This window comes from Oncorhynchus mykiss, chromosome 10 (assembly GCF_013265735.2).
Source record: "Oncorhynchus mykiss isolate Arlee chromosome 10, USDA_OmykA_1.1, whole genome shotgun sequence".
In the NCBI taxonomy this organism is placed as follows: Eukaryota; Metazoa; Chordata; class Actinopteri; order Salmoniformes; family Salmonidae; genus Oncorhynchus; species Oncorhynchus mykiss.
The window spans coordinates 25,673,434-25,687,243 of NC_048574.1; the positions used below are offsets into that span (position 1 = coordinate 25,673,434).

At 44.8% G+C, this 13,810-nt stretch overlaps 2 protein-coding genes across 4 annotated transcripts; both read left to right on the forward strand.

Moving 5' to 3' along the window:
- Nucleotides 1-123: 123 nt before the first annotated feature.
- LOC110533534 (G protein-activated inward rectifier potassium channel 3) lies at nucleotides 124-4,381 on the forward strand. Of its 2 annotated transcripts, XM_021617857.2 has the most exons (4): nucleotides 124-579; nucleotides 1,682-1,938; nucleotides 2,095-3,295; nucleotides 3,476-4,381. In XM_021617857.2, exons 2-4 carry the CDS (start codon nucleotides 1,759-1,761, stop codon nucleotides 3,667-3,669), a joined length of 1,575 nt encoding a protein of 524 aa, XP_021473532.2. In that variant the 5' UTR covers nucleotides 124-579; nucleotides 1,682-1,758; the 3' UTR covers nucleotides 3,670-4,381. The 2 variants fall into 2 exon arrangements, with proteins under 2 accessions (XP_021473532.2, XP_021473533.2); XM_021617858.2 differs by lacking the exon at nucleotides 1,682-1,938.
- Nucleotides 4,382-4,837: 456 nt separating this feature from the next.
- On the forward strand, nucleotides 4,838-13,404 carry LOC110533535 (centromere/kinetochore protein zw10 homolog). 2 transcript variants are annotated; one of them, XM_021617859.2, is made up of 15 exons: nucleotides 4,838-4,998; nucleotides 6,888-7,022; nucleotides 7,141-7,242; nucleotides 8,785-9,022; nucleotides 9,271-9,489; nucleotides 9,710-9,904; nucleotides 10,057-10,193; nucleotides 10,393-10,575; nucleotides 10,835-11,064; nucleotides 11,219-11,290; nucleotides 11,424-11,593; nucleotides 11,814-11,944; nucleotides 12,443-12,574; nucleotides 12,707-12,909; nucleotides 13,119-13,404. In XM_021617859.2, the coding sequence occupies exons 1-15, from the start codon at nucleotides 4,876-4,878 to the stop codon at nucleotides 13,237-13,239; spliced, it is 2,391 nt and encodes a 796-aa protein (XP_021473534.1). In that variant the 5' UTR covers nucleotides 4,838-4,875; the 3' UTR covers nucleotides 13,240-13,404. The 2 variants fall into 2 exon arrangements, with proteins under 2 accessions (XP_021473534.1, XP_021473535.1); XM_021617860.2 differs by having other exon boundaries at nucleotides 4,840-4,998; nucleotides 9,337-9,489.
- Nucleotides 13,405-13,810: the final 406 nt, after the last annotated feature.

Here is a 13,810-nt window from a genome sequence, read left to right on the forward strand (position 1 = left end):
TTCTCCTTGCTTTGCTCTCTAGTCTTATTTTGTGTCTGTCCCCCTTTTTCAATCTATATTTCTGATATATTATGCAAACTTTTTTCAATCTATACTTCTGTCTTTCACCTTAGAACACCCCTTGTCTCTCTCTCTCTCTCTCTCACACACACACACACACACACACACACACACACACACACACACACACACACAGAGAGAAAACAATATTGATTGTCCAACGACTAACTTAACATTTCTGTACTGTGCATTGTGTTTGTTGTTTATTTGTCACTTCCCATGGTGCCGTACTACTTCCTGCACAGCTCGCCAGCCCTGCTGACCCCATGAGAGGATTAACAGCTGACCTCCCTGTGTGAGCAGAGGGAGGTGAGGGGGGAGTGTGGGATAGCCCCCTCTCGTCCGCAGCTGGACAGCAGGCATCCTGCCAGTTTGCCTTGACATCACTGGGAGTGAAACCACAGCATCAGCTTTACCACAAAAAGCCATCTCACTTGTATTTATTTTTGATAGCTGCTTGTTCTCTCTCCAGTGGAAGATGATCCCAAACTGAGAACAACTACTGGCATCTCTATTCAGGTATGGTTTAGTTTGTTGTGTCTTTCTTTTGGGAGTTAGTTATGATGACTCTCCTTAATGTACAGACATGCATACCTCCATCCCTTACTTTCCCTCTCTGTTTGTGTTTTGTATAGTTTCCCAGGTTGTTCTAGCACATTTCGTCTGGTGTTGGTCTGGTTATAAGGATGTTGTTTTAAGATTGCAACTGAAAAAAGCAATTGTTTTACAGTATTATGTAACTTTTAGGAATGGGCTATACATCTCAGAATTGGTGAAGCCCATCTGTGTAAAATCAACACATTTACAAAGAAGATGTTGTTCAACATTATCTGCACATCAAAAATGTAGCATCACAACTATTCTACAGATAAGGTGTAATGAGATCTCTAGTTTTTCCTGTACAGAAAAACATTCGGAGCGCAATTAGTACTGTTGATTACAATGCCTTGGGCGGTTCATGGTCTGCTGCACTCTGGAGTCAGTCGATATTGATGTGTTCCTGAAATCCTGCACGCAGCGCAGCACGTCTGCCGCTACGAGCTGTTTTGGCGGTCCAGTAGGGGAGAGAGTGAGTGACAACACGAACAGAAACAGTGACAACAAGAAATAGAGATTTGCCCGGGGTTTATTTGGCCACATCTGGGCAAATCTATTATCTAAGCCCTCGTAAGTAAGAGTAAAACCGTAATCTCCTCAAATCCATCACCATGCGCCTTGGTTGTTACCAGATTAATTTAGAGGATCAATCATAATCCCTATAGTTTAATTATATCCAGCAGAGACCGATGATATCACACGACGTAAGTCAGATTGGTACGATCTGAAAGTTGTTGGGGGCAGGAGAGGGGGAGGAATGATGTAAGAATTTATCCTGAGGAGAGGGAACCATCTGTTGAAAGAACACCCTCAGTGTATCAAAGATCTGGCATACACCCACTGACCCACAGCTGGATTTAGCCTACTAACAATCCCTGAACTATGAAATATGACTGTCCATAATCAGGACATAAGGAGTTAAGTTCCACCATTATTGTGGAAGAGTTTCATTTAGTCTCTTTCCTCTGTAGTGGTGGTTGATAATTGTGTGGGAACTCTCAATCGGATTCTATTGCTTCAACAGGAATAAGAAATCAACTTTCTGGGCCCTCAGTAGTTCAACTGCCACACAGAGCACAGGAATCTACAGTAGTCTCGCTGATGGCTTTCACCATGATGTGCAGCAGGGTGACATTACACGAGCCCCATAACGGTGACTACAGGAGTCCTACGAGAATTGACCCCCGCAGGAACTCAATTCCACCAGCACAGACTCTCACAGCCAAACACCTCCCTAGACCACCCCCAGAATCAACATGCTTCACCCCATATCCAAAGAGGGTACCTATTGCAGAGAGTCAATTTTGTTCATTTGTGTTTTGGGATATGGTTCAGTGGGTTGTGTTGACACTGGATACTGTTTCCAGCACAAATACATTGTAGATCATGTATGTAATGTGTGAGTCAGTCAATTAATTGTTCTAACATTTTTTTCAGGTTGCAGCAAAAACCAACATGGCTTTGACAATGCTCCACTCCACAAGGATCTCTCTCATCCCCAACTCAAATAACAACAACTATGACAACTTCCCAGGTCTCTCACCCCAGCCAGCCTCCTCTGCATCCCCCCAGCCACAGCCCCAGAGCCCAGGCCCCCATCAGGTTGTTGCAGGATTGATCAGCCAGGAGGTAGACACCTGCCAGTGCATCATCCCAACTGAGGAGCCAGCCACTTCTCACCGCGGACGCCACCTCAAGCGTTTCAGCTCCAGGTGGTACTCAGGTGCTCCCTTTGGTGGCCCCTTTGGTAGCACCCGTAGCTCCGCCCATGGCACAAGTGGTGAGAACAAGCCACGCTGCAAACTCCTAGGTGACGAGAGGCCAAGTTATGGCACAGCCAACAAGCAGCGTCAGCGCTACGTCACCAAAGACGGGAAGTGTCGGGTCAACCTGGGCCCTATCGAGGACAAGAGCCGTTTCCTCTTGGACATCTTCACCACTCTGGTGGACTTGAAGTACCATTGGTTCCTCTTTGTCTTCACCATGTGCTACGTTGTCACGTGGGTGGCCTTTGCCGAGATCTACTTCCTAGATGCCTGGCTGCGGGATGACGTGGCCCACATTCACGACCCTCAATGGCAGCCGTGCTTCGAGAATGTGGACAGTTTCATCTCTGCCCTGCTTCTGTCGGTGGAGAGCCAGAGGACCATTGGCTATGGCTCCAGATTGGTGACGGCCAACTGCATGGAGGGTGTGGTTCTCCTCATGGCCCAGTCTATCATTGGCTCCATCATCGATGCCCTCATGGTTGGCTGCATGTTCGTCAAGATCTCCCGGCCTCAGAAAAGGGCCCAGACTCTGATCTTCAGCAAGCACTGTGTCATATCGGAGCGCGACGAGAAACTCTGCCTCCTCTTCCGCATCGGAGACCTGAGGGCGAGTCACATGGTGGACGCCAAGATACGAGCAAAGTTGATAAAGTCTAGACAGACCAAGGAAGGGGAGTTCATACCACTGGAGCAGTCAGAGATCAACCTGGGCTATGATACCGGAGGAGACAGGCTCCTGTTGGTCGAGCCACAGACCATCACCCATGTCATCAACGAGAGCAGCCCCTTCTGGGAAATAGGGGCTGAGCGTCTGACAAGGGAGAGATTTGAGATCATCATCATTCTGGAGGGAATCGTGGAGGCGTCAGGTTGGTTGGCTTTGAATATTAGAATGTGACCTCAAATTATATCTAAAATCATTAGAAAAAAATGTAATGCCCTCATGTCTGTCACTGTAGCATAAGAGATAGATGTGTAAAGATTAAACGTCTCATAAATGCCTTGCTGTGCAAAATGTGGGAAAAAATGTGGTCTCTTCTGTGTTGTAGGTATGATATGCCAAGCCAGAACCTCCTACACTGAGGACGAGATTCTGTGGGGCCACCGATTTGAATCCTGCATGTCTCTGGAAAAGGGGTCTTATCGGGTGGATCGTGGTGCATTTGACAAAACCTTCACAGTACAAACCCCCACCCTTAGTGCTAAAGAGAAGAGTGATGAAAAAGAAGAGGTCCTCTTTTAGATAATAGAACTGTACTATTCACACTGAGCAAACAGCCCTTGTATTAAAATAATTTAAAGGCCAAGACTTCTTGTGAATGCCCTTAGTTCCCCTCCCTGAGACAAACGTTCCTGTTGTCTCTAATATTGTGGACAAACATTCTTCAAAAGAGTAAGACTTCTACATTAGCATGATAATCTACACCCTCATACACAGCATTCATGTGGGTGATTTACATAGAAGTAAGTGTAGTAATGAGTATGCAGCCATGACTCCATGCTTTGTTAGATTACAATACTGTTTGTGTCTGTGTGTCTAGTTTATAGTTCATAACGGATAGTTGTAGTTCATTATGGATACATTTGTTAACTGCTACCTCCCAAATCATAGAAATATGAAGCCAATCATTATAGGTGTTGAAACTGCTTCCCTCTTGTTTTTGTCAGGATTTTTGTTGTTTTGAAGGTTCAATCTGTAGTCTGTTTTGAATCACAATGTCACATGTATTTCATAGTGATTGTGAATTCATGATGATGTAGTGATAAGGCCATAATGATTCAAAATGTAATACATTTGAATGTTGTCAGTGTTGTTCAGCTGTTATATTTATTCTGTCCCTGATGTAAATGTATTACACATATCAGTCCTCTACAGTGCCTTGAAACGTGTCCTCAACCAGAGTTGTCTAATGTGGTTGCCTTTTGACATATTAAACTTAGATTTTTTTTCTTCTTCTGACAAGTCGTGACATTTGTCCCTCAAAAAGGGAATAATTATTTATAGGTGCCCCCTCATTCTATCCAAGACAAAAAGGTGAAATACATCAAACACTGATTTAATCACATAAATGGTCCTCTCATTGACAGACTACAACTCTACTGCTAATATATACTGCAGTTGCTGATTTGTTAATAGAATAGACGATAGATTATTTATTGTCCATCTGGTTCGAAGGTAAAGTCGTCTTCTGCCTATTCCCCAACACTCCCAGTTCAGAGACTGTAGGGAGAAGGCAAACTGCAAGATATTTAATCATTTCAGTATTACTTATTTGTATTGCTTCTTCTGATTTGTTCAGTATTTCTCACTTTTAAATCGCAAATTTGGCCTAGGCGTGGCCAGAGTCTTGGGCATAGTGGAACTTTGCTTTTGATTGGTTTATGTGAGTGGGCTTATTCAGCCTGCACAGTGCCTGAAGGGTTTTGGTGCTGCTAGCTAGCTAGTCAGATGTTCTCCAAATCAAACATGGCGTCTTTCGTGACAGAAGTCCTTGCTAGTTCTGGTAAACTTGAAAAAGAAGACCTCGCTGCTAAAATTAGCAAGCTATCACGGAAAGTAGAGGAAACTAAGGTAAACAGGCGAGTTTAGCTAGCCCGCGAAATAAACAAAACAATTGGGCTAACTTTTATCACAAAGCGAACAAAATCTTGGGTTTATCGTTTGAACCCGTCTTGCTAGGCTGGCTAGCCCAATCTAACTAGCTTGCGAACAGAAACCTCGAGGATGACTGGACTAACTAGCTAAATTAGCTAGCTAACATTACCCCGATTATGACACGATTTGCTTGCTAGCTAGCTACACAGAACAAAAATATAAACGCAACATGTAATGTGTTGGTCTCATGAGCTGAAATAAAAGATCCCCGAAATTTTACATAGCACAAAAATCTTTCTCTCCAATTGAGTGCACAAATTTGGTTACATCCCTGTTCGTGAGCATTTGTCCTTTGCCAAGATAATCCATCCACCTGACAGGTGTGTATCAAGAAGCTGATTCAACAGAATGATCATTACACAGGTGCACCTTGTGCTGGGGACAATAAAAGGCCTCTCTAAAATATGCAGTTTTGTCACAAAACAATGCCACAGGGCAATTGGCATGCTGACTGCAAGAATATCCACCAGAGCTGTTTTAATGTTAATTTCTTTACCATAAGCCACCTCCAACGTTGTTTTAGGGATTTTGGCAGTACGTCCACCCGGCCCCACAACTGCAGACCACGTGTAACCAAGCCAGCCCAGGAACCCCACATCCGGCTGCTTCACCTGCAGGATTGTCTGAAACCAGCCACCAGGACAGCTGATGAAACTGAGTATTTCTGTCTGTAATAAAGACCTTTTTTTTTTTTTACCCCAATTTGGTAATATCCAATTGGTAGTTATTCTTGACCCATCGCTGCAACTCCCCTACAGACTCACTTAAGGTTGAGAGGCATGCATCCTCCAAAACACAACCCTGCCAAGCCACACTGCTTCTTGACTCACTGCTCGCTTTACCCTGGAAGCCAGACGCACCAATGTGTTGGAGGAAACACTGTCCAGTTGGCGACCGAAGTCAGCATGTAGGCGCCCAGCCCTCCACAAGGAGTTGCTAGAGCGCGATGGGACAAGGAAATCCCGGCCGGCCAAACCCTCTCCTAACCCATACAACGCTGGGCCTATTGTGCATGCCCTCATTGGTCTCCCGATCACGGCCGGCTGTGACACAGCCTGGGATATAACCCAGGGCTGTAGTGACACGATGCAGTGCCTTAGACTGCTGCACCACTCGGGAGCTGTAATAATGCCCTTTTGTGGGGAAAATCTCATTCCGATTGGCAGGGCCTTGCTCCCCAGTGGGTGGGCCTATACCCTCAAAGGCCCACCCATGCCCAGTCTTGAAATCCATAGATTATGGTCTAATGACTTGAATTAAATGGACTGATTTCCTTATATTAACTGTAACTCTGTCAAATTGTTGCATGCTGTGTTTATTTTTTTGTTTGGTATAAATATTAGCTGTAAATCTAACATTAGCTTTCTAGCCACAAGAAGTCACTGTTAGCCAATTGCTTGCTATCTAATGTTAGCTTGGTGCCAATGCCACAGCCTTGTCTGTGGCAGCTTAGCAAGCTGACTACAGGCCAAGGATCATGCCAAAGTAGCTGTAGCAACCTAGCTTCTTGACAAGGTTATCAAGCAACGTGTTCTGAACAAGTTGGCTTAGTAAGAAGCATGGTAGTTAGGTTACTCGTGGACATTCCACACAGAAACAGCTGTTCGGTGTTAAATGATGTGTCATGGTTGTCTTACTACTCTGCCCACATTGAAAAATAATATAGCTTGCTTTTTTTATCAGGGGTATTTATGCAATGTGGTATAGCGTTCAGACTCTTTTCGTCATTTCCTTACACTTTGATTATTTCCCTCTGATTATTTCCCTCAATCTCACTATCTGTGTTTCTCTCTATCTTCCCATAGGAAGAGGTATGTGACATGATCAACAAGAGATACAATGAGTTTCTACCCAGCATGCAGGGGGCAGAGGTACTCATGGGACAGGCTGAAGAGGTTTCTAAAGAAATTGATGTCCTCAAAAGCTGCATTGAGACAGAGGTAAGCGTCATGAACCTGTTCATGAGTCATTGGCATCTCCTTGTGTTTTTGGGAGGTGTTACCGAACTGACACAGTTGGCAGAGACATACTATTAAAAATAAGTATGTGTGTTTACAGGTGCAGCAGAATCTACATACAGCCGTGACGGAATATGCCAAGCTAAAGCAGCAGCTGGAGAGAAACACTACTGTCATTGCCATGCTCAGGCACCTAGAAGAGGTAGCCTAAGTAGCTCCCCGCTGTACCCCTACAGGCTCACAGTCATGTACAGTTATTTTCAGTTAAATTCTGTCTTGGGGCATACCATTGGAGAGGCATGCAAGATACTTTTGTGTATATATAGTGTATGTGAACACCCCTTCAAATGAGTGTATTCGGATATTTCAGCCACACTGTTGCTCACAGGTGTGTAAAATCGAGCACACCGCCATGCAACCTCCATAGACAAACATCGGCCTTACTGAAGAGCTCAGTGACTTTCAACGTAGCACTGTCATAGGATGCCACCTTTCCATCAAGTCAGTTTGTCAAATTTCTGCACTTCTAGAGCTGCCCCAGTCAACTGTAAGTGCTGTTATTGTGAAGTGGAAACACTTAGGAGAAACAACGGCTCAGACGCGAAGTGGTAGGCCACACAAGCTCACAGAACATGACCACCAAGTTATGAAGCGCGTACCGCGTAAAAGTCTGTACCCCATTACAACACTCACTACAACATTCAATACCGAGTTCCAAACTGCATCTGGAAGCAACGTCAGCACAATAACTGTTCATCGGGAACTTCATGTAATGGGTTTCCATGGCCAAGCAGCCGCACACAAGCCTAAGATCACCATGCGCAATGCTAAGCGTCGGCTGAAGTGGTGTAAAGCTCGCCACCATTGGACTCCGGAACAGTGGAAACACGTCCTATGGAGTGATGAATCACGCTTCACCATCTGGCAGACCGACGGACGAATCTGGGTTTGGCGGATGCCAGGAGAACGCTACCTGTCCCAAAGCATATAGTGCCAACTGTAAAGTTTGGTGGAGGAAGAATAATGGTCTGCACAGAGCCCTGACCTCAACCCCATCGAACACCTTTGGGATGAATTGAAATGCTGACTATAAGCCAGGCCTAATCGCCTAACATCAGTGACTGACCTCCCTAATGCTCTTGTGGCTGAATGGAAGCAAGTCCCTGCAGCCATGTTCCAAAGCCTTCCCAGAAGAGTGGAGGTATTAATGCCCATGATGCTGGAGTGAGATATTTGACAATCAGGTGTCCAGGTGTTGATGTAGTGTATTTGTTTGGCAACGCTTTTCCCACGTCGGAGAGTATATCCGTAGTCAGTGGACGGCTTGGGTGAGGAAATCATTGTTTGCATTGCCCAGGAATGAATTAAATCCAATTGTTAGATGCAAATCCAATTGTTAGCACGCACACGTTAACAATTGGATGTACTTATTTTGTGGGCAACGCAAACAACGATTTCTTTATCAGTATCATCCACCGACTACGGATGGTACTCTTTGACTTGGGAAAAGCATCGCCAAACAGGCACAGGTACGGGTTAGCAAATATCTCGCAAGTTGGCTATATGTTATGGGCTACTCCCCACTGTAGCCCTAACCTGTTCCCCACTGATATCTACACAGTGCAGTATTCAGCCCTGTTAAACTGAATGGTGTTATTTATCATAATGCACAAATGTAAATGTCAGTGCATTTTTACATGTCATACATTTTCTATCTTGTTAATTTTTCTGTTGTTCAATTTAGTTTCACATTGCAATGGAGGAGTTTCACAAAGCCCTACTTGAGAAGAAGTATGTAATTGCGGCCAAACAGTTAGAAAAGGCCCGGCACAGTGCAGACTCTCTGAAGGCGTGGAAAGGCTCTGACCTGCCCCTGCTGAGAGCACTCAGCTCAGAGCTCACTGTCCAGAGAGAGAACCTCATCTACCATCTGGGGAATGAGTGGAAGAGACTGGCCGTCTGGAAACTGCCTCCTTCCAAAGGTAAAAAGGGTACCAGGAATCATCTAGATTAGGGAAGACCCTGGGCTGATGCTTGGCCTCATAATGACATGCCTCAATTTCTTGACCATGAAGTATTAGTAAGTAGAAAGTAGCCATTCTAGGGCAATTGTATTGAGGATAAGTAGGTTGCCTGAGGTGTGTCAGCTGCACTCCAAAGGGTACAACATGGAATCCTCCGATATAAATTACATTATCTAAAATGTGATTTGTACGTTTTTATTTTAAAGGCGGTAAATTGCACTTCATTCATGCCACCAAAGACACTGGTTCTGTGTGTCCATCCATCCTCTCAGAGCCGACGGAGATGAAGTCGTTCCTGAAGACGGAGCTCCAGCTGACCCTGGGCGGGACCAAGGAGCCCCAGCAGAGCCCTCCGCCTCTGCTCTCCTGTGTCCTCCAGGCCCTGACCATCCAGGGGGAACTACAACACAAGATCAAACTCTTCAGTAAGACCCAGTGTCCAGTCAATCAGTCAGTCAATGTTTTTCTTACTGTAAAGCTGACGGAATCAAATTATTTGAATACAGATCATTCTCTGTTTGTATTAGTATGACTATTGAGTTTTAATAATCTGGAATGCCTTTCTGTTCTGTACATACACTGTGAGGCTGCTTCCATAGCACCCTGTTAGTCCATCATGAGACAGCCAGCCTCTCCCCGCTCTAGGCCAGGTGCTGCTGAAGTACCTGCTGAAGCCCCTAATCACGTACCCCTCTCTGAACGTGGAGGTGTCGGAGCAGCAAGGTGAGGGCACCCTGATATCTCTCCAGTTTGCCGAGACCCCCGAGGAGCACCCCAGCCCCTCACAGGTCTACATCAAAGTCCTGATGGTACTCAAGACCTTACACACACACCTGCTAGGTAGGCACCCTTGCAAATAGTCCTAATTGTTGGTCATTTAGCGCTGGTTGAGATCCTTTAGTCATAGAAAATAGGAAACCAGTTGCTATGCCAGCCACCATTTTAGAGCAGTACCATTGGCCCTATAACGACATGTATCTTTTGCTTTGCAGATGTATCAGTTGGTGAGAGAAAAGTGTCTGTGATACTCGGAGACCTGGTATGGCAGGAGATGTCACATTGCATCATCCATGAGTGCCTCCTGTACTCCATCCCAACCAATAGCTGCCAGCTTGAACAGTACAGTGCAGTATGTAACAAAGGCTAACCAAGTACTCCAAATACACCTCTATACACTCAATATGCACAAACAATTCATTTTAAAGGCAATGCAGTCTGTTTTATCAAAGAGATACAAATCCCTATATTTTTGGAACTAGTGACTTGATAGAGAACAAGGATACGTTTTATTCTGTCATTAATACCACCATATATGTTCTCACCCAAAGGTGATCAAAGAGACGGAGGAGTTTGAGAAGTCCTTGAAGGAGATGCAGTACCTCCGAGGAGACTCCACCGAGCTGCTCAAGTATGCCCAGGACGTCAACTGCCACTTTGCCAGCAAGAAATGCAAAGACGTGATCGTGGCGGCACGCAAGCTGATGACCTCCGAGATGCACAACACCGTCAAAGTGTGTTATGTTCTCCTGCAGTCTATCCATGGTCTTATCTGTGTGGTTTCTAATTATTAAGTACACTGACAATAGCCACGCAGTTGACACCTGATGTACAGTATGTGGTTTGATTGCAACGGCAACATCAGAACATACAGATACCCAGAGAAGAAAATAAATACAGCTGGGACAGGTGAACTGCTTTCAATCTTGCACTGCAGGTAAATGCACAGAGGTTATACTCGAATGTACTTCTAACATAATTTCCTGCCAACAGATCAACCAAGATTCTAAGCTTTCTGTCCCCATGCTGCCCTACCCTGGCTCTGGAGACATCAAGGGCAAGCAGGGGGCCAAGAAGCTTGAGGCGCCCAGGTTGGATAACGAGAAGCAGCTGGGGGCGCGGACGCTGTGCCTGCCTGCGTGTCGCATCAGTGAGTCGGTGCAGCAGCTGATGGAGCTGGCCTTGCACACACTGTCCGAAGCTGTGGGAAGCTCCAGCCAATGGTACGCTCTCATGTTACGCAGCACCATGTTACCCACTGTCACTGCACATGATGACATGATATTAACTCTTCAGCTTTAGCCCAGTGTTTCACTAAAGTTGTTTGTGTTGCAAAAATTACAATTTTTTTCCTTCTCTAATTTTTGTCCCTCAAAGTGCTACCCAACTGTTCTTCACAGTGCGGAATATATTCCAGCTATTCTATGATGTTGTGCCTACATACCATAAGTTAGTATATTCAGTTTTCTTCTTTTATTTTTAATGCTGTTTATGTATAATCAATTTCAGAATGAGCATTTCCTCATCTCTGTCTCACTGACTTCTCTCTCTCTCTCTCTCTCTCTCTCTCTCTGATCTCCAGAGAGAACCTGCTCAAGTTCCCACATCTGGCGGCCATCCAGCACAACAACTGCATGTACATCGCCCACCACCTGCTCACCCTGGGCCACCAGTTCAGTCCACACCTGCCTGGCCCCCTCAGTGAGGGTGCTGCCACCTTTGTGGACCTGGTGCCCGGCTTCAGGAAATTGGGTAAGGGAAGGAGCGTGTCCCATGGCTTGCCCAACGTTAGCATGGCTTTTGTGCACACTTGATGGGCTTTTGTGGAGGTTGAGCTGTTTTTTTTTTTTATTTCCAAAAAGGATAATGAGACCAGGGAGATATGAGTCAATCATGTTCTAGCAACATCTCGACACCAAAGTAGATGAAAAGCGAATGTACACTTCTAGCTCTGACTAGCAATATTCCCCAGGGGCTCATTGCTTCCTGGCCCATCTGAACGTCCAGAGAGCAGAGATGCTGGAGCGTCTCTCCACCGCACGCAACTTCTCCAACCTGGATGACGAGGATAACTACTCTGCAGCCAGCAAGGCCGTTAGGCAGGTCAGTGTTCAAGTAAACCGGCAATATCGCTGCAAGAGATCTACAATTGTGCGTGTGATAACTAGCCACAAATATGGAATTATATCTCCAGTATTTTAAAATAAGTTGTCTCAGGGCAACTATCAGCCAGACATTCTAAAATGGTCAGTTAAGCATCAGTTAAAGGCATAGTTCAACGAAAATGTTTAAGTAAGCATGATTAGCATAGTAGGATGCCATTCATTTTTCGGACAATGCTAATTATGCTCGGACAATGCTAATTATGCTAACTCCTGGCTGTGGCAAAAGTAAACGAAAGATTATTGTGGATGCTGTCACTACGGGCCTACAGACAACCCAAGGTAAGAGGAATTTGACAAAAATATCAATGTTGGCTGAAATATCCCTTTAAGATTCAGATCAAAAGTTAGCAATGCTTGGCTTGTATCAAATGCACTAACACTTCTTATAGGATGGGGTCACTGTTCCATTACTGAAAATTGATTGATTCATTTGCAGGTCATCCATCAGCTGAAAAGGCTGGGCACCGTCTGGCAAGACGTTCTGCCAGTCAACATATACTGTAAAGCCATGGGGATTCTCCTCAACACTGCCATCTCAGAGCTGATTGCCAAAATCATGATGCTGGAGGTGAGGGCAGGCTCTTATTTTACAATGTAGCTTGTGTTTCTGCAATGATTTTACAGGGGGAAAATATAGTTAATCTTGGTTGAATGAGTGGGCTTCCTCATCCCATGGTTTCTATCCTATTTGGCTCTTTAGGATATCTCCACTGAAGATGGGGAGCACCTACAAATCCTCTGTCAGACCATTATCGAGGAAGGACCCCTGGTGTTCATTCCACTGCCTGAGGAGAACAAGAACAAGAAGTACCAGGAGGAGGTACCCGTTTACGTGAAGAAGTGGATCACCTTCAAGGAGCTGGTCATAGTGCTGCAAGCTAACCTGCAGGAGATAGTCGACAGGTACAAAAATAAACTTCTCAGCTTGTCAAATCATCATTAAAGTTATTCATTTTCATAACAAAAAATTATGACAACCACGATTCCAAAAGTGTACACACGGCTAATCCATATAATTAACTGTTTCTTATTTGGATTACTTGTGTGTATGTTTGATTGGTAAACCACTGAGTCCTCTTATTGGTTGATTTGTCCTTGTTTCCTGTCTGAAGGTGGGCGGAGGGGAAAGGGCCACTGGCGCTGGAGTTCTCTAGTTCCGATATGAAGAGCCTAATCCGAGCTTTGTTCCAGAACACTGAGAGGCGGGCGGTGGCTCTCACCAAAATCAAATAGACTCTCCTTTGCTCTCTTGCTTCCAACAAACGACCCCAATAAGCTGTACCACTTTCCTTCACTGCTGTGGAAAACAGTGTTCATTAATGTCTTTGTTTAAGCTTAGTTGTGAATTTAAATGCAATATATGCCATTGTATATCATAAAACAGGATTTCAAATACAATGTTGTGTCCAGCTTCTTTTCAAAAATATTTTAAGGTGCAATATGCAGAAATCAAAGCCATTCCTGGTTGCTAAAATTCTAATAGTTTACCTAATTTCAGTTTGAGACAAAAATATAAAGTATACTGTAAAGAATCATTGTACCATCTTACCCGCTGTGAAATATATTAACACCGTTATCCCAGAAACCCTAGACCCACTCTAATTTGCATACCACCCTAACAGATCCACAGATGATGCAATCTCTATTGCACTCCACACTGCCATTTCACACCTGGACAAAAGGAACACCTATGTGAGAATGCTATTTATTGACTACAGGCTTTGGGACTAAACACCTCCCTCTGCTACTGGATCCTGGACTTCCAGGCAGTGAGGGTAGGTAACAACATCCGCCACGCTGATCC

Bases quoted from the DNA above. Each gene is read 5' to 3' on its own strand.
- LOC110533534 (XM_021617857.2), top strand. From the start codon at position 1,759: ATGGCTTTCACCATGATGTGCAGCAGGGTGACATTACACGAGCCCCAT. The intron at 1,939-2,094 runs GTACCTATTGCA...CATTTTTTTCAG, and splicing joins TCACCCCATATCCAAAGAGG to GTTGCAGCAAAAACCAACAT. The intron at 3,296-3,475 runs GTTGGTTGGCTT...TCTGTGTTGTAG, and splicing joins GGGAATCGTGGAGGCGTCAG to GTATGATATGCCAAGCCAGA.
- LOC110533535 (XM_021617859.2), top strand. From the start codon at position 4,876: ATGTTCTCCAAATCAAACATGGCGTCTTTCGTGACAGAAGTCCTTGCT. The intron at 9,905-10,056 runs GTAGGCACCCTT...TTTGCTTTGCAG, and splicing joins CTTACACACACACCTGCTAG to ATGTATCAGTTGGTGAGAGA. The intron at 11,291-11,423 runs GTTAGTATATTC...TCTGATCTCCAG, and splicing joins GTTGTGCCTACATACCATAA to AGAGAACCTGCTCAAGTTCC.